The sequence below is a fragment of the Neopsephotus bourkii genome, unplaced genomic scaffold, assembly GCF_033783945.1.
Source record: "Neopsephotus bourkii isolate Nb327-2 ecotype Australia unplaced genomic scaffold, CSIRO-AGI_Nbou_v1 NB_272, whole genome shotgun sequence".
In the NCBI taxonomy this organism is placed as follows: domain Eukaryota; kingdom Metazoa; phylum Chordata; class Aves; order Psittaciformes; family Psittacidae; genus Neopsephotus; species Neopsephotus bourkii.
In genome coordinates this window covers 13,043,267-13,066,482 of record NW_026900781.1, presented here as the reverse complement: position 1 = coordinate 13,066,482, position 23,216 = coordinate 13,043,267, and the positions used below count along the sequence as shown (strand labels likewise).

The 23,216-nt window shown below is 39.1% G+C and overlaps 1 protein-coding gene across 1 annotated transcript; it reads right to left on the bottom strand.

Annotated features, from left to right (window-relative positions):
* Positions 1-2,633: 2,633 nt before the first annotated feature.
* On the bottom strand, positions 2,634-20,207 carry VPS4B (vacuolar protein sorting 4 homolog B). Its single transcript, XM_061346641.1, has 11 exons — positions 19,987-20,207; positions 17,374-17,485; positions 15,887-16,037; positions 14,585-14,652; positions 12,490-12,609; positions 12,091-12,247; positions 10,593-10,741; positions 10,337-10,418; positions 8,073-8,292; positions 5,950-6,087; positions 2,634-4,158 (listed from the first exon to the last, which is right to left on the bottom strand). Exons 1-11 carry the CDS (start codon positions 20,176-20,178, stop codon positions 4,057-4,059), a joined length of 1,491 nt encoding a protein of 496 aa, XP_061202625.1. The 5' UTR covers positions 20,179-20,207; the 3' UTR covers positions 2,634-4,056.
* Between the last annotated feature and the right edge of the window lie 3,009 nt (positions 20,208-23,216).

The window sequence follows — 23,216 nt, the reverse complement described above, 5'->3', positions numbered from 1 at the left end:
TCAGCAATCAGCCCTGCACTCAGGTGTTGGTGACTTATTTCCTGAAGCTGTCTCAAAACATGACCAAAGCCTTTTTAAGGAGAGAATTTAACTCCTGCTATGACACAGATAGGACGTCATATTTTGGTTTCATGACCAAGTCCAAATATATGAGCCTTAAAGTATCAAGTATTTCTGCAAAGGACCAGCAGACCAACATGTGGTAGGTAGTCTGGCACAGGTGGTATAGACAGATGGACTCTGGCGTCCCCAAACACTGAATCTATGTGATGAAGGGAAGAAGTATGCCTGAGCACTTATTCATCAAGTTGGAGCCTCCTATGTAGGATAGGGGATGCAAATGTGAATAAACAGAGAATGGCACAAAAAAAGTGGCCTAGTCAAAAAGCTACCAGCAGAAGGGTGTGTGCATGTCTATGTACAGGTGGGGGAGGGAGAGGAAGAATTGTAATTGGGTCACAGCAACCAAAAGACAAATAACAGGACATGCTTATCTAATACCTGGGCTGCCATTACACAAATGCCAGGACAGAGGATGAATGAACAATTAATAGTTTTTTACATACCTAATTATGATGACAGAGGATTTGTGGAATAAAATCTATAGATTAAAATGCTGTTAATAAAAAGCTAAAGAAAAAATAAAGGGGAAGGCACTGGCACTATGACACAAGAGCTACAACAAAACCTACCTGTTCAAGAATAAAGGCAACAGCATTCTGATAAGACTTAAGTATCTGTTGGAAAAGCAGCATAGTAGGAAACAAAGTCCACCATGTTCTTGCAACAGTTTACGTAAGCTACAGGAATGGCTTTAAGTCAACCATGATTAATAGGATGGATCTGGTTAAGACCAAAAACATGTATGGAAGCCAGTCGTGAAACAAGCTTGTAATTCTGGAGGAAGGAAAGAGTAAACAGCACAATAAAGATGTTTCTGAATATTTCAACAAATTCAGAACTATTAGAAAGCTTCCTGTCATGATAATCCTCAGAAGTAACATGAAAAAGGCTTAGAATATTCTTATTAGGAAGAAGACTAAATAAAAAGTAGATCAAAATGCCTGACCAGGGAACATCCAGCAGTTTCTTTGCTTCGGTCGACATAAAGAGCAAACTGATCAGACGCCCCTGACAGACACGAGCCTGAACAACAGCTGATTCAAGAGTATCTTCCTCAGATACATGTTCTGCTCTGCTAACTAAAACAAAAGTGTATTTGAAGACCAGCAGATAATTCAAAACCAAAACAAACAAAAACCTTGAAAGAAATTTGTACGGCTTTGTTGTGCTAGAGAATGACAAAACAAAACTGACAGGTAAATTAGTGAAGAAACAAGACTCTGGAATTTAAGGTCAATCAGGCAACATGAAAAAACCACACCAAGTCAATTTACTGAGCTTTTGTAACCCTGTGAGTGTATGCATTGAGATGCGTGCCACAGGTGCCAGGAAATCCAAGAAGTTTAATGTCAATGTGAAGAAACCATCTCTAAAGAACAGCAGCACACGCACAACTGATTTAATTGACCAACCAGTTTACCCACAGGAAGGAAAATGGAAGTTTTTCATATTACAGTCAGAGTAAGCAGTAACATCAGAAGTTAGGAAAAAAATGTGAGCTAACTAGCAAAGGTGAGTCATACCTCAGACTATATAAAAAATGCACAACTAATTTATCCAGTATTTAAAGAGGGTTTGATTATGTACAGCAAATACAAACTTTCATAAATTATTTAGAGTGTTGTTCAATTAACCCTGAAAACTAAGAAGTAATTTTGCAGCCCTCACCCCCCATTAGGCTACCATCTATTCTGGGATAACTTAGCTAGGTAGCTCTGGGATATATATCAATTATTTCTACCTTAAAAAGACAGCAAACCGTAAATTTGTCATTGTAGCTGCAATTCTAAGCAGCAGTGTTTATTTGGAATATATTTCTAAAAGCAACTTTTAACAACGAACATTAGTGCTTCTGTTACAGATGCCATCCCACAACTGAGCAAGCAGCAAGATGTAAATTTAAAACATACAGTATACTTGCCTTCTACATTAAAGATAAGATTACACAGTTCAGCCTGTGGAAACTCAGGACAAATCAGCCTACCACAAACAAAAAAAAAAAGTTCCTGAGAATTTTAGGATTGCAATAAGGACTCATTTTAAAAAAGGTGAAGAGACAAGTACTTCCGATAGTAGCAGTTGAACCTCTGAGTGAAAGCCCTCACAGTATATGGCTCACAAACTTGTGAATATTTCTAAAGTATTCACAAGAGGCAACTATGAACAAGCAATCCTACTGAAAAGCTGTAGGATTTTACTCACCATAGTTGCCTGCACCTACACTGGAATCCCTGCCCCTTTGCCCCCAGAGAGGTTCGTACAAAGATTTGTAGTCCACTGATTCACATTTACACATTCCAACACAAGACAAAGGTACAGCTGTGTATAACTGAATGATTTTGGAAAGAATGTTTCATCATGTTAGTAAATAAAAGCTCAGCACCTTGCAGATCAAAGAATTTTTAACTAAATATTTTGTTTAGCTGTTAAACATAGAAACCAAAGCCTAAAAAAATACTACCAAACCAAACCCAAGCAGAAAATACTTGAAGAAACACTCAAATAACAGCTGGTGTTGTACTCTTAACATTTTACTTAAATGAAGTACAGCAAATTTCACCCATCCTATGATTTATGAAGTACATAAAATATGTACATAAAGGAAACGAAACCCCACTGAAAGATGGATCATGTATGTGTATATGTACCTGTAACATACACACACAAAATGTGCAAATTTCTTTTAATGCAAGTTAAACAAAGCCTATACAAGATAGTTGTACAATGATCCTGGAACAGAGTATCCTAAGGATGTTTTGTATCTACAGCCAGTGCAAACTTACAAGGCACAAACTCAATGCTGACACAGAAGTGTTGTAAGTCACATTCAGGCACATCTCAATTTGTGTTTCTTCAGAAAAAGACCAATAGAAGTGCTACTACTGTACTAAACTGCAAGCTTTCTCTCCAAGTTTAAGCACTAAATTGATGTAACATATGAAACAGTTATCAGTAGAGTTCTGGGTTAATTTATCACCAGAAAGTCTGTGGCTAAAACATCTGTTATACTCTCCTCGCACGTGAAAGCATGCTACTTCCCAGAATATCTCCCATACATTCTCCAAAGACTACCTACACCTTGCCAGCTTTGACATGTGGAATCTTACAGGATATTACTAATGTTTTTTTGTAACTTCAGTCAAACTCCTGCAGAAAGTAAATTGAGATTTAGAGACAACAATAAAAAAAAACCCCAAAACTCCAAAACAAGAACAGCCAGTAAACACCTTCCCACATATTTGCATTTAACAAACTTCTGCTAAATTGCATAGTGACAGTGCGTATCAGCTAGTAAAGAGATAAAAACAAAACCTTCCTCTTTAAGGCAAAATTCTGACACAGTATAGCAGAAAAAGCCAAATACCAGTTCCATCAGTATTTAAATAAAGTACTGGCCCATGTAGTCTTACCCTCACAGTGTTTTCTCCTTACTTTAATAGCAAACCCACACTTGCCATATGCTTGAGTAGCAAATTTTGATACATTTTTCTATATGAAAGGAGAGCAATTAATATGGAAACTGATTGACTGGTACTGAAAACACCCAAATATGTTCTCTTCCACCTGCAAAAAGGGGTTTTTGAGCCTACTGGGAGTTTAAAACTCACTTGTACCCAGGTTTAATGTAATACCTAAAATGGAACTAATGATTTAAAGTTTTCTAGCATTTAATAGACATTACCACATCACTTTGCTGCCTCACCCTAAAATTGTATTTTCATATTATTTTTCAGTAAAAGACATTTAATAGACATCTGAGGAAAACAATACAATACAAAAGCTTAAGGGTCTTTGCAAAGGTACCTTGTATTCCTTCTGCAAAGTCAGAAAGGAGTGATTTTATTGGCATTTATTTGAAGTGCCATCAGTAAAGACACAAGAATACTTAAGAAAGGGAAAAAAGAGTTCTAATGCTCCACATATATCTTTGGTTTAGCCTTCCTGACCAAAATCTTCTGTAAACTTCTTTAACTTCTCCAGGTCCTGTTCATTAACTGTTGGTTTTGTGCTAGCTAGCGACCTGAGCATATCAGCCTGTCAAAAAACAAAAAAGAAAACACGTGTTTTCAGAAACAAGTACAGTACCACTGCTAACAATCTGGTTGCTAAGACAAATATGCATTAAAAAGCCCATTAGAAAAATGTGGCCATAGGAGCTCCTATTTACACAAGGCTTTAAGTAAGCCTAAACACTCCTGCACAGAGGCAACATTTTAGCCCTGCAAAGACAGACACCATCACCGAGTTTTCTAATAATGAAATCTCAGGTTTAGGTTTATGCCACTCATCCATTCAGGAGTTTAAAAGTGGAAAATAATCAGATGTTCCCATGTGCTCTTTACAGTGCAAGCATATAGAATATCCGTTTGTGATTCATTTCTAGCAAAGTTTTACTGCTCATAACCACTAATTTGTCTCTTCAATTAAGTCAATTTCCTAGATAAATAGATACTAGAAAATGGAGTTCAGAAAAATCACAGATCTATAAAGTTGAAAGCAGCAGTTAGAACACCCTATGACTAAAAACAGACAAGAAAACTAATCAAGTGAAAAAAGTAATGCCTGACACCTCATATTACTATAAAATTATGAGCAAAAGCAAAAGTTAGTATCATGACTAGAGATACCCTGCTTAAAAAGAATTAAAAACCTGATCTTTTTAAAGACACTTAAATATCTGTGCAATTATAGTGCATCAGTCAGAGCCCTGGTACCATTAGGAGCACACAATGTATTATGTTGAACTCCAGGAAAGACTGATTAAAGAAATCCAGATAGACCATGCAGGCAGAAGTTCCAGGGCAGGCCTGCACCTGCATGTTTCCTTTTGTACTTCCTCAGTATGCAAATATGCACAGAAAATGATTTTCTGAAATATAGTGATGGTTATATTTACAAAGTAGTGCCTACTGCTTTAGAGGTTTGTGATCTCCATTAAATAAACTCATTTCTTTCATTCGTCACAGAACTTTGCACACAAGAAATGGCAGCAGCACAGATGTGTTTATGAAGTCCTTCCCTCAAATGAAATACTTAAATTCAGAAGCTTCTTTTTTCCCCTCTTAGGGAAAAAATACAGAATAAGTGTCCAGCAATTATTTTTTTTTTAAACAGTGAACTACAATTTCAATTTGTCTAAAAATGACACATTTTATTCCCTAGAGCAAAGCAAGGATTTTAAGGTGCACAAAGAAAACACCTAAAAAAGCTGTATCACCTTTGATGAAATTTAACCAGAACAACTATTATATCCACAATCTCTTTGTATTTTATTGTTTATGCTTCCATTTATCTCATGGGCAATATTTACCAACAGCACATCACCTCCCAGTTTACACTGAATATAATTTTGCATTTCCCAGTGTCGATATTAATGCTAGAGCAATGGGAAGGAAACATGTCTTGGGGCTAAGTTCCCAAATGTTTTAAATTAAAAAAAAATATTAAAAAAATAAAAAAAAAAATGGGGGTTGGAACTAGATGATCTTAAGGTCCTTTCCAACCATAACCATTCTATGATTTTATGAATAAAAGACAAGTGAAAGAACAGTGGAAGAGCCAGATGCTGTCTATGGATAAAAAGCAGCTGCATGCCAGCAGACAAGAACTATAAGAAAGAAATGCTTATCAGGGATAGAAAGCTGGCTTTTCCACAGGCTTGCCATACTATAGCACTGCATGTTGGGAATTCAGATGTTATCTGGTATGTCCAGCATCTGTGAAAACAAACAACTCCAACTGCCTTGCATAACCATTTGAAAAAGGTTTTAAAGTCTTTTCAGAGTTCTGCAAAGCAAGAAGAAAATGGTACAAAAGAATGCCTACCATGGAAACTTGAGGCTCCAGTAATTTATCACCAGGAACCTCCATCCATGTCATTTCTATGGCTCCAGGATCACCTGGGGAGCAAGGGGTGAACAAATCTACCACTGTATTTGGATTAGACACTGATGGTCCTTTTACCTAAAAATAAGAAAATAATCAGTTTATAGTAGTTAAAATCTTAAAGACAAAACCCAGAAGCTGAACAGCATCTTTAGAGCAAAAATATTCCTTCCTTGATTTTATACAGATATATTTTATACATTGATTTTATATATTGATTTTATACAGACCCACTGGGAAGACCTACCCTTTGAAAAATAAATGGTATGAATATCCTGACACCATTCCCTTTGATAATATGCAGCTGCAGCCAGATACTTAAATTCACATCAGGACAAATCCCAGAAGAAGCTTCCCCCTACGGTTGAGGATTTCTGTGGAAAACTAACATGCCAGGAAACCTAGTTGGAAAAGACCACCCTTCCCAGTCACTTTGGGAGTTCGTTCATTGCTGGTTAACAGCTTTCTGCTCAATAATTACCCTCGAGTGTCCCTCAAGTGAGGAAGCCAGAGACAGCTAGTCAATCTTTGACATAATGCACCACAAAGCTCTGAGCACTTCTGACACCACCTCAGCAGCACTCGAGAGAGAACAGCACCATCTAGTGGGAGAACAGAAACCACACCGGCTTCCCCCCGATCCATCTGGAGGAAAGCGTCTGATGTGCAGCTTCAGAAAAGCAGCACCAGGAATGTGTTACCTTTCTGCAACACGTTATCTGGGACCCACTGTTTTATTTTCCTTCATCATTACCTGAAGCATCATACATCCACAGGAATGCAAAACACGCAGAGACTGAAGGATACCACACTTGCTGGCTATTTTTAATAGCTGAGAACTGGATTTACTACCCCAAACTGCATTTAGAGCATGATGCTGGAGCGCACATATTGTAATATTCAAAATGCACTCTGACAAGCCTCTGTCATCATGTGGAGCAAGGAATGGTTTACAATGAATTAGTAATAATTGAAGAAAGCACTGTTTAACTGGGCCGAGTTGTCCATTATGATGCTAATAATTAATAAATCTAAGATTCAGCTTCTAAAATAGGAAACTGAATGAAACTGAAGTACTAACCACACACTCAGCTTATGCAAGAACATTCAAAGTACTCTAGTTTTTGCTTTCCCCCTTCCTTTTTAGGGGCAAAAGGAGGCCAGAATTCCTTCTGGCTTCCTCCACAAACTGTGATAACCAAGGTTATTTCATTGCTCCATGCTAATCCGAGATGTGCCTCAGATTCTTTGAAATTTGAAGAAAATGCTTAAAGGTAATAGCCCTTTAGCCTGAAATGTCATTATCATTTAGAGTCAGCAGTGGATAAATGCTTCAGGTATTGCTGCTTACAAGAAGGAAGCATCTAGAAAATCCTTGAGAGATCAAAACAGCTGCTTATTTTTAACCAAATACAGTTTAAGTCTGTGTTACTGCTGAGTTGCACCCAGAATAAACTTATCAAATCAAGTGTTTCAGAATACTTATTCTGTTTTTAAACTGGGAAAAGCTCCTCAAAAGCCCTGTAAAATCCGTTTGCTTAGTTCTCATTTATCTTTAATACTGTAACAAGCAACAATGAATCAATGTTTTTACCAGAACTTTACAAAAACCTTAATTTGTCAGTTTGAAAAATATGCCAAGCAAGCAGAATGTGCATAATTATAATCCATCTGTTCCCATGTGGATGAGGAATACATTTATTTTAAACATGCTAGAAAATCATAAAGAACCATGTAACTTGATCCAGAAATAAAGTACCTCTAACATTCCCATTTAAGTCAAACTTCAAACTGAATACTTTTAACACTACCTAGAGACATGAAGAGTCGTGAATACCCAGAAACTAGCTCCACCAGATATATGGCAGGACTGAGGGAGGTAGAGAGAAAGGAAAATAATAGACGAGAAATACTCCAAGTTCTCCCACAGTTGATAAAAAGGACACTCATAAGCATGCAATATTACCCAAAACCAAATTCAGTTTACTTGCAAGGAACTTTCAAATTAAGGTAGTTCTGAGATGAAATAACTAAAAAAAAAAATAATAAAAATTTCTACTTACTTTTTTAAAGTGAGTAGCTGATTGCACTTTTCTAACAGGCTGCATCAGTGCATCGCGTACAATGATGCTTATATCTGCACCAGAATAGCCCTCAGTTTTTTCTCCAAGCTTTCGAAAATCTGCTTCTGTTAGGAGATGTGGAGTGGACCCAAGGTGAAGTTTGAACATTGCAGCCCTGGCATGGTCTTCAGGTAAAGGAATATAAATACGCTTCTCAAACCTGGTTTAAAAAGAAAACCCAAAATGTTCTACAGATGCTAGCTCATGCAGGTGCATAGTGGAAAGAAGCTTATGCAAATAAATACAGTTTGGTCCTAAGAGTATTAGAAAGAAGCAGTTTCAATATTATAAACCTCTAAAAAACCCACACACTTAAGGCCAATATTCAACAATGTGTTCTCATAAATAAATCTGTAGCTAGCATAAGATAACATCCAGAGTCGAGCAACTACTTCCTTTCCATGACAAAGGTCTCTTCAGACTTAAGTTTGTCCAGATTCTCTCCAGTAGTTTGTGTTTTAAAAGAAAAAATTGAGGGGAAAATGTCTTCAAGTGCTGAAGTACATTTGAGCATTTTCATACTCAAAAGAACTGTCTGATAGCAAGCTGACACAACCACTTTCTACAGTCTCCAATTAAAGGAAAGCTCATAGTTGGAAGCAAATTTGAAGTCATTCTGAATACAGTTGTCAGTACAAAATGTTGATAACTGCAGTTCTTCCTTTGAAACAGCTTTTGTTCTCACTATGGGGATTACCTCCCACCAATGAAGTAAGAGTGACTCCGAAGTCTAGAATACAGTTAACTTGATATACATGACAAAACAGGTGAAATTAATGAAAAATTGATTATTGCCATTGCTGCATAAGTTCCTTTAAGTCTTATGGACATGAGTTAGAGAGCTACTCTTTCAGACTGCAGAGAATCCTAGAATGATTTGGGCTAGAAGGGACCTTAAAGAACATCTGCTTCCAACTCCCCTGCCATGGGCAGGGACACCTTCCCCTAGATCAGGCTGCCGCAAGCCCCAGCTTGGCCTTTAACACTGCAGGGATGGGGCAGCCGCGGATTCTCTGGGCAACCTGTACCAGTGCCTCACCACCCTCCTCATTAAGATTTCTTCCTCCAATGTAGATCTATGCTTTTTCATTTTAAAACTGTTGCCGCTTCTCCTGTCACTACAGACCTTGGTAAAAAAAAAAAAAAAAAAAGAAAAAATAAATCAAACAACCCCCTCCCCCCGCCCCAAACCATCTCTTAATCTTTCTTAAAAGCCCCTTTTATATATAGAAAGGCTGCTCTACTGTCTCCCTGGAGTCTTGTCTTCTCCAGGCTGAACAAAGCCCAACTCTCTCAGCCTTTCTTCACAGGAGAGGTGTTCAGCCCTCACTGATTATCTCCATGGTGTCCTATCTCTCTGTCTTCCACTGTGGACCCCAGTGCTGGAATTTCAAGAATGACTTGAAATTTTAAGCAACATATTCACCTCTACATCTGTCTCACACAAAACTAGTCATACAGGTTGGAAGCAACCTCTGGTGGTCCCCTGGTTCAACCTCTAATCAAAGTGTGATCAGCTTCAATTAAGTATATGAATAAAGTTTGTGACAGTCACAAAAAAAAGGTAGTATTTCTTTAGCCCACAAAAAATACCATTATCCAAGGTGTGTCCTCATCACAACATATTTATATTTGTCACATAGCTGTAATTTTTCCTCTGCTGCTCTGCAGCTCAAAGAAAGATCCAGCTAGTCAAATACAGGCATGGAAGCTCTTTATCTACAGTACAGGATTTAAAACATGCACCAGAAGATCGCATATTATGTCTGACCAGCAGAAAACCAGGGTGTTTCCATGTAACATAAAGGTACATTTCCATGAAAGAACTCAGGCTACACAACAGTTTAACAGCTGGAAAGGAAAGCTTTACTCACTCTTGCCCTTCTGAAATGCATTTTTTATAACTTGTCCCCCAAGTCCACCAGAAAACCAGCCAACAAGGAAACAGAATAGTTTTCTGCTTACTCAAGCACAATCATCTAAACTAAGAAAATCATAGAAAACTATAGGGCCAATATAAGAGTGACCAACCTACCTCTTTAAAGGGTGAGGGGCTATTAGTTTTGCTCAGTCCACCTCATGGAATTGAGTTGTAGAACATTAGCCATGTCTGCAAACATGAGCTGGATTACTACCTGAAGCAGTCTCAGGTTGAACCCTCACAAAAGTTGCAAATTTCGTACCATAAAAAAATGCCATCATACCTTCTCCTGATAGCAGAATCCAAAACCCAGGGTATGTTTGTTGCTCCCAAGACCAAGATTCCGTCATTGTCAACACCAACCCCTGTATCAGGGCAGACACCATTTTACATGTTAGATAATAAACAGAGACTGGTTTAAAATGTCATGAAAACTTAACAGGGTGCAACTGCAGATCTTTTACATGTTTTCATGCAAGCTACCCTTACCATACGTATCTTAATTCCTCTGACCAATTCTGAAAACCAAGTAAACTTACCTTGCATCTGGACTAGAAATTCTGTTTTTATCCGTCTGGCAGCCTCACTTTCATTTTCACTTCTTGACCCGCAGAGGGAATCTATCTCATCAATGAAGATAATAGAAGGTTTGTTTTCTCTGGCAAGCTGGAACAAGTTTTTCACTAATCTTAAAAAAGGAAACAGCTTCAGTTATCTTAATGATTACACCAATGAAAGCATATAACTTGAGATTATGATACAGTCACTTCCTTTAGAAAAAGCTGAAAAAAAAAAAGTAGTAATATAAAGCTACTCAAACTATGTAATATTCTTCCAGCTCCAAGTCTCAGCATTTTACTGAGTGAAGAGCCGAGCATAAAGGTTTTGCAAGAAAAGGCCCTTTTTCAGTTTACATTTGTACAAGACAACTTGGACTATACAAAACCACCACTCTAGGCAGATTGGAAAGAACACTGTGTTCTCTTATTTAACATCAGGGGCTGGAACTAGATGATCCTAAGGTCCTTTCCAACCCTAACTATTCTATGATCGTCACCTAATGTTATTAACATATCTTCCCAAGTTAAAAAGGAAAATAAATAAGAACATGCTCGGAAATCCTTAACTTCTCCAACACTAAATGTCAGGCAACAGCCTCAAATGAAGTTAAACAGAAAAAATGCCAAGCTGGATTCAAGTTCTGTATTCCTTTCGCAGAGGAGAAAAGCAGCTTAAGCTTTCCAGCTTTGTAGGAAAAAAACCCAGTTCAAATACTTAATTTAACAACCTTTCTTCCTCATCCTATCAACTTTAATGTTGCTCTGATGTCCACACTTAGAACTATCAAAGCACGGTTTTGACAAGTATTCTTATCATCACATGAAGTCCTTTTTTCACAGCAATCCCAGACTTCTTTCCTAATTGTAAGTCTTCACTGGAAGCCTAGACTTCTAGACCAGAGCCAATATGTCACTTTAGGTTTCCTGGTGGTCTTAACATAATACATAGTAACAAGCAAAGAGTTAGTATTGGAAACCATAAAATTTTCTTTCATGGCTGCTCCTCTTTTCCAACCTATTTTTGCAAGTCTCTTAGATTCCTGATACTGTTTGAAATCAGAATAAAGAAAAACTCCTCCATATGGACAAAAACATGTCACTTGTTAACAGCACAGCTGCTCAGAGAGATGAGTGAGAAGATGCCAAGAGGTAGAGTCCCCCAGCACTCCAGACTGATGTAGTGTGCATTAGAGCCAAGCACAGGAGAATGAGCTCCACAGTGCTCCTGAAACCTTTCTAAGCTAGTTTTAAAAAAACATCTACAGCACTGAAGAGAGGTCCAGCTGCAGCAGTACAAAACACAGCACATAATGATATCTTTCCCTGGAGCTTCAGCATGAAACATAGAAACACCTGAAGTTTGTTTTTAAAGACATCACCCTCCACTCAAACTCAATTTCTTCATAGCAACTTATCTAGCTTTATGTTAATTTCTTCTTGCCAGTGATTTCCCGGACCTCTGGCAACTCCAACTTACTTTTCACTTTCACCTAACCACTTTGATACAAGGTCAGAGGAAGATACTGAGAAGAAGGTAGAGTTGTTTGCTTCTGTTGCCACAGCTTTTGCTAAATAAGACTTTCCTGTCCCTGGTGGTCCAAACAGCAGAATCCCTCTCCAGGGTGTTCGTTTTCCTAGAAGAGAGAAAACATCAGCCTTCAAAATACTGTAGAAAGACTGAAACTATTTTTCTGATGAAGTCCTTTTAAGTTACTAAAGAGGTTTTCCATATCTACCCATGAAACTTCTGTCAGATTGATCACAATCCCTTTGTTAAAAACTCAGCTCGAGTCTCTGATACATTGGTACAACACTCTTCTCAGACCCCAGTGCTGCTCCTGACTGGCCAATAGCAAACAAATGCTGTAATTCTGACCTGTAAATAGGTGTGGAAATTTAATGGGCAAGATCACTGCTTCTTTAAGTGCTTCTTTGGCACCTTCGAGGCCAGCAACATCACTCCATTTAACATTTGGTCGCTCCATAACAATTGCTCCTATAAGAAAAGATTGTATAAGTTAGGGATGCGCATACCATTTACAACTTCAATAAAATCCATTTTGGGGAAAGATTAAAAAATTAAGAAATCTATGCCCATGTCCATACTGAATCCAAACAAGGCACTTCAAAGTCGATATAAACACTAAGTCAAATAGATGTTATTTATACAGAAATCTACAATGTTGTTTTACCACATTAAGCCATGGATAATCAGAATACTCAAGAATTAGTAGAGGTGCTGCAATGGCTAAAGCTAGTCTGTAACTGACCAGCAAATGTGCATTTAGTAGTCACAGAGGAGTACCTTCTCCAGTAGGTACACAGGCACCATATCCTCACTAAACCACCATTGTACTTCCCAAAAAATTTGAAATTTCATTTTAAACAAGGGAAGCAATGTAGCTGCACTAGTCCAGTATTTATAAGACTCTTCAGCAGATGAAGTAACTTGTTGGGTATCTCCAGATATGCAGCAAACAACTGGATCATCTAACGGTAAAAAGCTTCAAGAGCTAGGTCTGAAGGAATCAGAAAGGTTACATGCAGCTTGCTTAGCTGCAGAGTGTCGTAGTGTAACCACATTCTCTCAAAGTTTATCACTAAGTCCCATCTTGCTTAATCAACAAGGTCAGTTTGACTTTAGCCAATTGCACTATAATTTAGCCTTCTCTTCAGACTTCACATTGGTTAGCCTGACATACTAAAAATTATTTTGTCTTGATTACTTTTAGATGGGAAGATGGGACAAGGCAGCAATATTAAATACAGGAAAGTTTGGCAGCTGTTGTGGGAAGCAAAATAAAACTGAGTAATCTGAAGGCTGCCCAGAGCTTGTATTACCCAAGTAACAGACTCCTGTGTTAAGATTCAAGGTACCAAGGATCTCGCATCTCAGGCTTTCAAGCAATCAAATGTATAAGCAAGAAAACTGTCATTTTATAGGAGGTATCAAAAAAGTGGTGGATGCAAGAAACTGTTTCCTGAAGTAAGAACTGAGGTCAGATTCATGTGCGAAGAAACAAACCCTTTATAGTGAGAAGCAGCTCATCATTTTACTGTCATTTTAAAGCATAGGAAACTGTTCCACATAAATATGCACAGGATTAAGTAAACGTGCAGAGAAGCGTAAAAAGGTGCAGTTTCCAAAAATTATACAATAGCTCCTGAAGGCTATTACAAATATTGTATGAAATATGATACAATAGTCCCTGAAAATACATGGGCAGAGAGATCTGGTAAATGCATTTGATCTTCATTACACTGAAAAACAGAGTGGAGAACAATGAAGTTTCTTCAGATCCATAAGCGCTTTCTGGCAGGGAAGCTCTGGACAATTCTTCACCATTAAAGGGTAATAAATACCAAATAAAGCCTCTTTTTTTACTGTGTACAAAACAACTGGTAGCTGCTATACACTGAACTCAAATGCTGCATACAGCCAGTGATACAGAAACACCAAACTATTATTTACTCAACTGGGAGAACATCAACACTGCATATGAGAAAATACTGCCCATTACTATAAATAGGCAAGAATCCATGTTCTCAACTCCTAAACTTGAGCATAAGTTTCTGTGAAAATGTTCCTGCTTATACTGTTTGTATGTCTGTTACCTTAGCCTCTAGGCAATACTCTAATGCACTTAAGAGTAAAAAATATTGATTCAGTTTAGCCAACAGCTACATGGAATTTTGCAACTTCTCCCATTGAGAAACGCTATCCTGATAAATGGTACAATTTCCACATGAAGTACAGGGTACAGGAGATACATTTCAATATTGTCATTTTATGACTTCATAGCATGCAAGCCCATACTTCCAGAAATATTATGCTTTTGTATGTGAAAAGTGCATACTAGTTCGGCCACTTACAGACAGTTAGTTAATCCATAACATTTAGGTAACAAAAATATCAGAACTTGTTTGACTGAAATCCCCACTCTTTGAAGAAAAGCATACTTCAAAATTACCTTGAAGTTGATTCTGTAGCTTCTTTTTTTCAGGATCCTCTGACTCCCCTTCACCATCACTGTCATTCCTGATTTGAAACAAGAAAAAATGTTGGGATACAATAAAAGAGACTGCTGTCTTTGGATAAACATTAGCATGCAAAGTAGCAGGAAAACCACCAGGCTAAGGAATGAAAGAAACCTTGAGAAGCCTTCAGATCTCTACAAGTTTACATCATTGTACTACCGGTTTTCTACACCACATTCTTCCTAATTCACCCTCCTCACCATTTCAACTTCCTCTTACCAGTCTGAGCCCTCTTAACATACCTCTACATGCTTTGAGACAGCTGTTAGAAAACAAAAGCCCTTGTAGAAAGCAATATGAGTGTGCTAAAATCATTTAATTTTAGACATTGGCTCTTGTCCCCTACCTGGAATTGCAACAGAACTTGGTCAATTCCATCTAGTATTATTACACCCTCATCTTTTCAGAGCAAAGGAAACTGAAAGTTAAAGAAGAATAAAAGAAGACTAGATAGTGAACAATTGGAGAGGTCATGAAATACATGTAGCCTCTGTGATGTTATCAGCTCCTTCGATTATAAACCAGCAGAACACAGTACAGCTCAAAAAATAAAACTGATGAGACAAGTAGACAATGAAGGAGACTGAAAATCAGGTGAAGTTTCAAAGAGACAACTTAGTAACTATAGCTGTTCAGCACTGCTAAAAAGGACAATCCGCTAGAAGGCATCATTCTGAACCCTTTCTCTCTCCTATCCCCTCAATGGCAGTAGCAAATGCAAAAGAGGCTCTGCTTGTCCATCTCTGATATGCAAAATGAAAAACAAATCTAATACAAGGAAAGCAGCAGAAAGCCTGGGCAGCATCAAGGCATTAGGGTGATTCAGCCCATCTCACAGAACTTCACCCTACATAGAGCTTTGCACCTGTTATCAACTGTGAAACACATCAAACTCAGGCCACAGTAATCCTGAGTCTGAATTTATTTCCTAGCAAGTATTTAAATGTAGAAAAAAATTAACAGACATCAGACTCTTTGCCTTTAAATCTAGTAATTATGTGTTAGTCTGAAACAGCTCTTATTCTTCACTGAATTCCCTATGCAAATGATCGCACAGTTTAGTAAACAAGCACAGAAATTCCCGTGGTGCTAATTCATGTTAGCCTGCTGTATTTCAGCATTAGTAGTCATCTGGAGCATTTTAAAAATACTAATTAAAATTATCTTTGAAGAGTTGAATTTTAGCATAAGCTGAGTTCAGGAAGTATTTTGCTTTACCTTCTGCAAAAACATACCCTTTTCCATCAGCAGGACCAGACTCTTTAACTGGTTTTGGTGCAGCTTTTTCTTTCTTTTTCAGATATTCTTTCAGCTGTTCTGCTCTGTCCAAGTATTCTCTACATTTCATTCTAATGCTTTGTTTTGCTTTATCACCCTGTGCTTCATCTGAGAGTTTAAAGAGAAACAATGCCTTGTTAACAGCAAAACATATGTGTATCAGTCAGAAAACAAGACAATCTCTGCTGTCTTTATGTCTTATCAGTATACTTCTCTCAGGGCTCACCACATAACTGAACACCTCAACTACTTATTTTGCTACTATATCACAGAAAGAAATGACAGGAAGTCATCACCTACCAGAAAACAAATATACATGTGAACATTAAAATTTGACTGTAAAGGATTAAAGATAATGGCACTGGAAGCTTTACTGTCCACCTTTAAAGCTATACATTGCCTTAACTCATTTCTTAAAATACCTCATTAAGAAGCTGCTTGTACTAAGCAACTTCTCTTTAGAATTATACTTTATTTTTCCATAGCCTACAAATTTTAAAAGATGTTCACGTCAAAGAAAAAAAATACATAAAACATCTGAAGGAGTTAAGTTCAACAGCCACACTTTTCTCTTAGCCATTATTACAGTATTTCAAATCAGTAATCAAAATTTAACATGTTAGGTTTGTGTTAAGTTTTTAAAAATATATCAGTATTGTCAAAAGCACAGCAAGTGACATTCTGATAAAAGTCTGTAAGGTATAAATGTATAGGAACTGATAAGCACAAATTACCTAAGTGATCATAAAGAAAATAGTGGTGGGTTTTTGTTTTCCAGATCATGGAGATCTGCAAGTGCACTTACGTCAGGAGAGTCACCCCAGCCCACTTAGATTAGGACTGTACCTACATTAAGAAAGCTTACTCCTTGCATACAAATACTGGACATGACACAAAAGATGAAAAAGCATAAAATAATGAGAATATGGAAACTGAAGAAAAAATGCAACATACAAATCCATCTCATACATTTTGCTGGCCAAGATGAACAGCAGGCTATAACATTAAGAAAAATGCCAGCAGAAGAGGTTGTAGAAAAGCAACCAGCATCAATTAGGGAACAAAAAACCACTCTGTAGATACAAAGACTGCTTGTGTAACACATGGTTTTTCAGCACAACAGACATTCAGGGATCCCTGTACTTACTACATTTCCCTGTGCAGTGGCCAGCCTGACAACTGCTACAAAAGTCCAAGAGACACAGCAACCCCCTGACTCCCTGTCTAAACCAAAACACAAGTAAAAATAATCCAATTTCTTACAAGAATGAAGCAAACACACAACATGGTAAAAGCAAAAGCTGCAAAATATACAACCTCAGTCAAACTACAATTACCAACTGACAGTGATAGTAAAAATTTAAGTAATTATGTCAACATATGAGATTACCCTGTATAATGAAAGTGCTAAACTCTACTTAATCATCTAATACATTACACTTACATTTAATAATATGGAGAAAATACTGCACAGCATGTTGGTACAAGAGGAGGGCTTCCTCATAGTTTCCTGCTTTATCTTCTTGTGCTGCCTTGCTAGCAAGGTCTATTGCTTTCTGTAATACAAGCAAATAATTAGGTGCTACATGAGAGCACAATGCATGACCAAAGAGACACTTTAAGCTGTTGCTATGTTTTTTGACAGCCAGCTTTTCCGCTTTTCAACATTTACCCCAAAACACTTGAAGGCAAATGACTGCAAGTCTTACATGTGCTTTGTATGTGACATGATGTTGCTATCCATTTATAACACTGATTAACAAACTGCTGAAATTTACTAGCACACGAAAAAGTGTAAATGAGAAGAACTGTGTAGTAAGCTGAAACTACTACTGGTTTGTCTATGCAATTTACCTTACCAATTTCTTTCATTTATAATGGAAGGATTTGGAAATCCATTGTAAGGGTTTTTTTTTAATCACAGACCCAGACACTTTGAACTATGACTGACGACATCAGCAAACTGTCAACAGAGTCAATACAGGAAGTACATGATTACAATGCACTATCACACTTCCAGTCCTATACTGGGAGACATCTTCAAATATATTTGTTTGGCTTCTCTAGAAGGACTTAGGTTCTTGATATCCAAGTGAGAGATACTAATTTACACTACAGTGGGAGGGGAGAAAAAAAAACCCCACCAGACAGAGGACGTGCCCAAATCACAAGCATGAAGAAAAGTTCTAGAAGTTACAAATGGATTTTTAATTTATTTGTTGGGCTAGTTTCAGATAAAACTGTGATCTAACCCATTCAGTGTATTGCATACACTGACCTGTGAATTTGTTGGTATCACCGTTACTCTTTTGCTCTTAAGTGCTTATTACCTTTTAGTACACTTTCTTCCTTGGAATGCCTATACCACTTTAGGACAATTAAAACTGTCGGTGTGAATGACTAGTTCACGTAAGTTTAAAACAGAGAGTCGTTTAGCCAAAGTTACCCAGCACTAACTAAATTTTCTATAGCCCCACAAGTATTTTTCCACATCAGGTCAATTTATTTTCCTAAGCATTGTTACTATGCTTAGTATGATTATGGCAATGTCCAGAAGCGAGGTGGAGTTTCAACTACAGCAAGGAGTATCCATTAGACATTCCAGTACAGATACTCTTGCAACTATCCGGACACTCGGATGTGCTTCAGGCAAAACAAAACTAGTAGACAGTGGCCATGAAAAAAGAAATAGCAAAATCTCTCATTCTATTGTTCCGTGTTGTGTCTTGGAAGCAAAGATCATCTCAATAGATCTACCTGAAATCACAGAGCAAGTTATTTAAAAACAATGATCCAGTAAAGCGGACTATACAGCTCTGTTGTGGCAAGTGCTGGAACACTTTAAGCATCTGTTTCTTTGGAATAGAATTTCAGTCTTCCCTTTTTGGGGAAACCATAAGCTGATAAGCAGCTTACCACATACAACTGGGCAATCCCCTCCTTGCTGCTCACGCTGTGCTGGCTCCGTTTGGCCCCTCTACACACCACTCAAATCAGCAAAAGAGCAAAATTTATTCCAAAACCAGAAGATACTTTCTTAAAGTTAAGTACCTTTGACTACCACAGAACAGTCCAACAGTTCCTGGCTACAGTACAACAAAGTGATGCACATGACACTAAATCCGAAGGATAAATGGGAAAAACCACCTGCTAAAATGGATGTGTGAGAAAACAGAGGACGTTGCAGCCCTCTGAAAAAGAAGTCTATATGATGCAAGGGCTGGTTTTGGTATACTCTGCTTTTGTAAATACCAAAGACTATTACTTGGGTATTAGATTCTCACTCCTAGTACTTTATAACATCAGCTGGCATCTTAGTCTGCTACTGCGAAGCTCAACACTGCTATCAAACAGGAAATAGTTTATTAGAAAGTTGTATGAACCACAGCATAGATGTCCAGCTCTAACTATCCATGAGACACAAACTCTATTTATCAGTCTGTGGTTTGACAGCTTGATGAACATCATCATCAGATGATCTTAAACAGGTTTCATCCTCCTTCTGTTTATTCTAGACTCTGCAGTACCTCCCTTAGCTTTGCCAGTGTAAGCACTACATGGCCGTAATGAGCTTAAGAAAATGATCACGGTTCAGAACAGCTGAAGAGACAATGACTGTTTCTAACACAGGTCATTGCTGTCTTGCCAAACAGCCACAGAAAAAATTATACAGCCCCAACCGAGGGCTGGCACAAACAGTAAACAGAGCAGGCAAAAACTTCCTACAGTCCGCAGCCTTAGAAAAACCCTAAGCCAAACTACGCACCTAGCCCACAAAAGGCAACCGCGTTTCCCAGGTAGACACCAGGCCCCGCCGCTCCAGCGGGGCCCATCACCCGCTGCCAGAGGAGGCCGGTACTGACCACACGACTGATCCGCAGCCTCTTGCGGATTGCCGAGTCTCCGCGACACCTCCCGCGGCTGCCGGCCCCGCCAGCTGAGCCGTCTGCGCTCCCTATTCCCCCACCCCGCCCGCAGGCCCGGCGTAGAGCCACCCCCAGCCGCCCCAGGACCGCCGTTCGTTCTGGGTCCGCCCCAGGAAGGCACGTCGCTCTACCTGCATGTTGGGGCTCGCCATAGCGCAGCGTCGGGGGTTCACTGGAGAAGAGAGAGCAGGCCCGCGGGTGCCGGTGGGGAAGCTCCCCTCCGCCCACAGCGCCGAAACCGCGGCCTCCTCCACCAGACGCTTCCGCACCCCAGCACCCACCGACTGACCCACTTCCGCTTCCAGGCACTCCCCTAGCGTCATGACATGCGCCGTACCGCGCGTCCGGGTAGCTCTGCCCTGCCGCGGAGAGGGTTGTGCGCATGCGTACCCGTTGCCTAGCGCTGTAGGGTTGAGTTGGTGTGCGCGTTAGTTCAGTAAAGCGTTAAAAGGCTGTTGGTTGTTTGGGGGTAGAATTAATTCCGCTTCATTTAGGGAAGTTTCTGGCCCCTCTGCCGTGCCTCTCCCGCGGTTTGATGCCCTCAGTGGTGCTGTTTTTTGCCCAGCCCAAGTTCCGAATGCTTTTAGTGGCAGAACCAGCCCTTAATGGGCACGGTGATGAGCAATCGGGTGTTACTCGCCCGTGTGTTAGTAACACTCGGGTAAGGTGCGATGCCCACAGAATATGAAGGAGGAAGTGATGCAGAACATGTAGCAAATGATAAACCAGTTTTGCGAAGTTCCCTTGCTGTGTGGATGTGTGAACCTCTCCTAAGTGAGTGCTATATGCTTCCCTGTGATGCTGACATTCCTTTAGGGCAAAAAAAGAGAATACCTGGGAAACTTCACCAGATTAATAAACCTCGTTCTTTCAACTACTCCAAGTGACTACAATGTGAGTTTGACTTGGCATCACAGAATCATGGAATCAGCTAGGTTGGAAAAGACCTTTAAGATAATAAAGTCCAGCCATTACTCCAGGACTGCCAAGACCACTGCTAAACCATGTCACTAAGGGCCTCAGCTACATGTTTTTTGAACTCTTCCAGGAATAGTGATCCCAACACTTCCCTGGGCAGCCTGTTCCAATGCCTTACCACCCTTTCAGTGGACAATTTTTTCCTAATATCCAATCTAAACCTCCCCTGGTGAAGCTTGAGTCCGTTACCTCATGTCCTGTTACTTGGGAAAAGAGATCAGCCACCTCCTCACTGCATCCTCCTTTCAGGTACATGTGGTGAGATAGAAGTAGTTGTAAATTAGAGATTTGCCTGTAGAGGTAGTTATAGGTTAGTAAGTACACTTACGAATTCCAGTGTCACTTCTTGATTTTCTAATATGGTCGTTCAATGAACCTGTTAGATATTGTTGGTAAGCTGCCTGTTCTGGGCAGAGTATAAAAGGCAACCCCACAGTGACCCACATATCTGGGAAGGTTGTGGCAATCTTTTCCTCAAGTCATCTGGTTGGCAGATTATTTTGGTAAGTGACTTCATATACCCGCATACTGGAGGATGCTTTGGTTAATTTTTAGGCATGGTCAGAAGCAGTTGTTTTTCTTGGCTCAATTGCAAATGTGAGAAGATGTGATTTACCAAAGATAAAGTCATGTAATCAGGCTTTGGGAAGTGAGATGGTAAAGAGACATGGTTTATTGCATTTGTCACAAAAGACAACTGAAATTGGCCAAGCGATGAGAGAGCTGATGATGTCTAAAGGAAACATAGTTGCGTTGGCAGCAGGATTCAAGCAGAGCATCCATGGTCTGAAGTGCTCAAGAAGCTCTGTGCCTTAAATCACATGTAACTGCTTCTTTCTTATTACACCTTCAAAGCAGGAGGCAAACCCATCCTTTTTACACTTTTACTGTTGATTATGCCATCTTGGAGCCTTTGGTCTACTTTTTAACCTCCTTTTTAAAAAAAACACACACTACTTCCTTGGGGATTCAGTTTCACTTCTGTCTTTACCTTCTCATTCTGATTTGTGTAACAGCATATTGTCAGATACAGTCCTGTTACTAATATTCCTGGCTGTGTCATCTGTACCTATGATTTTCAAATCTGTAATGTTGTATTTAGCTTTTAGATCTAAAAGTCTAAAACAGTAAGTATGTCACAAGCGTGTAAGTAGTAAATGCCACCCCAATAGCACTGAACTAGCTTCTGAAACTCCACAAAACCCAGCTGGTTTCTGCAAATGTGAATGAAATTTAAAAGAAAGCAAATAAAAAAGAAGGCACCTATGTATGCAGATAACAGGCTAAGTCTTGCACTCCTTGCTTAAGTCTTACTCATACAGTATTCCTGCTATAATTGTACCTTGCAGCTAGTTTTGCCTGAGGAAAGACTGGATGAATGCTGAGTAATGACATCAAAATTAATTCCTGAGAAGCTAATGAACTGTCACATAAAGGATATTACTTCAATTTTAGGAACAAGTACAGTCACATTATCTAACACTTCCCAGTACAGAAGTTCCTGTGTTACCATATTCTAAGAATCCGTATCACAATGATTGTGTACAACAAGTGTAATGAAAATAAAGTGTTTTAAAGAAGTTAATATAGGTACCTATTGGCCTCAGCGAAGTCCATCTCTTAATTCCCTGGGGCACTGTTACTCACATTGCTGTGACTTCAGGTGAGTGGCACAGGCATGTATACTTCCAGGCTGAGTAAGCTACTGTGGAGAACACTGCCTGCTGCCATCTCTTGGTATGGAAGGAAGGTGTTCACACTGCATGCTGCGTGAACACCTTGGGCTAAAGACAGATGGGTATAAAACAAGTCATGTCTACAGCACAGCCAGGCCTCATAGCTGTGATTTTCCTCCATTACATCAGCTGAGAGGTAGCTAGAGATGACTAATATTAGTATCAGAGTGAGACTTCACTATTAACTAGATGACATGAGAGCTGTGCAGTTAACAGAAATCACTGTCTCAGAGGACTTAACTGATAATAGGCAAAGCAGAGAGGAAAGGTAAGAAAATATAACCTCTGTTTTTCTGTATTTTTCTACCTGGTGAAACTATGCAGAAAGATCACTGTGACCTAGGTAACAAAGGCTGTCAGTAACAAAGCTAGCAAGGAAAATTCAGGTTGTCCAAATCCCATTATGTTACCTTGATCTAGTTTGGTGTAAACACAGAGAGCTCATGCACCTGAAATTGGACCTCCAATGGATGTGTGGTGAAGCTGTGCTGAGCACAGGCTGTCAGTCTGGCTGTGTGGCCTGCACAGTCTGAAGCCTCCCCCTCTGCACCGGGAAACATGAGGGCCTCAAAAGCAGGAGCAGTGCTGTTTTAAGAGATCCAAGCCACCAGTTGTCATTGGGAATGTGTCTGCCTCTAACATAGTGC

Coding starts and splice junctions, on each gene's coding strand:
- VPS4B (XM_061346641.1), bottom strand. CDS start 20,178: ATGACGCTAGGGGAGTGCCTGGAAGCGGAAGTGGGTCAGTCGGTGGGT. Junction 17,486..19,986: donor TGGCGAGCCCCAACATGCAG/GTAGAGCGACGT, acceptor CTTGTATTACAG/AAAGCAATAGACCTTGCTAG. Junction 16,038..17,373: donor TTTTCTCCATATTATTAAAT/GTAAGTGTAATG, acceptor TTAAACTCTCAG/ATGAAGCACAGGGTGATAAA.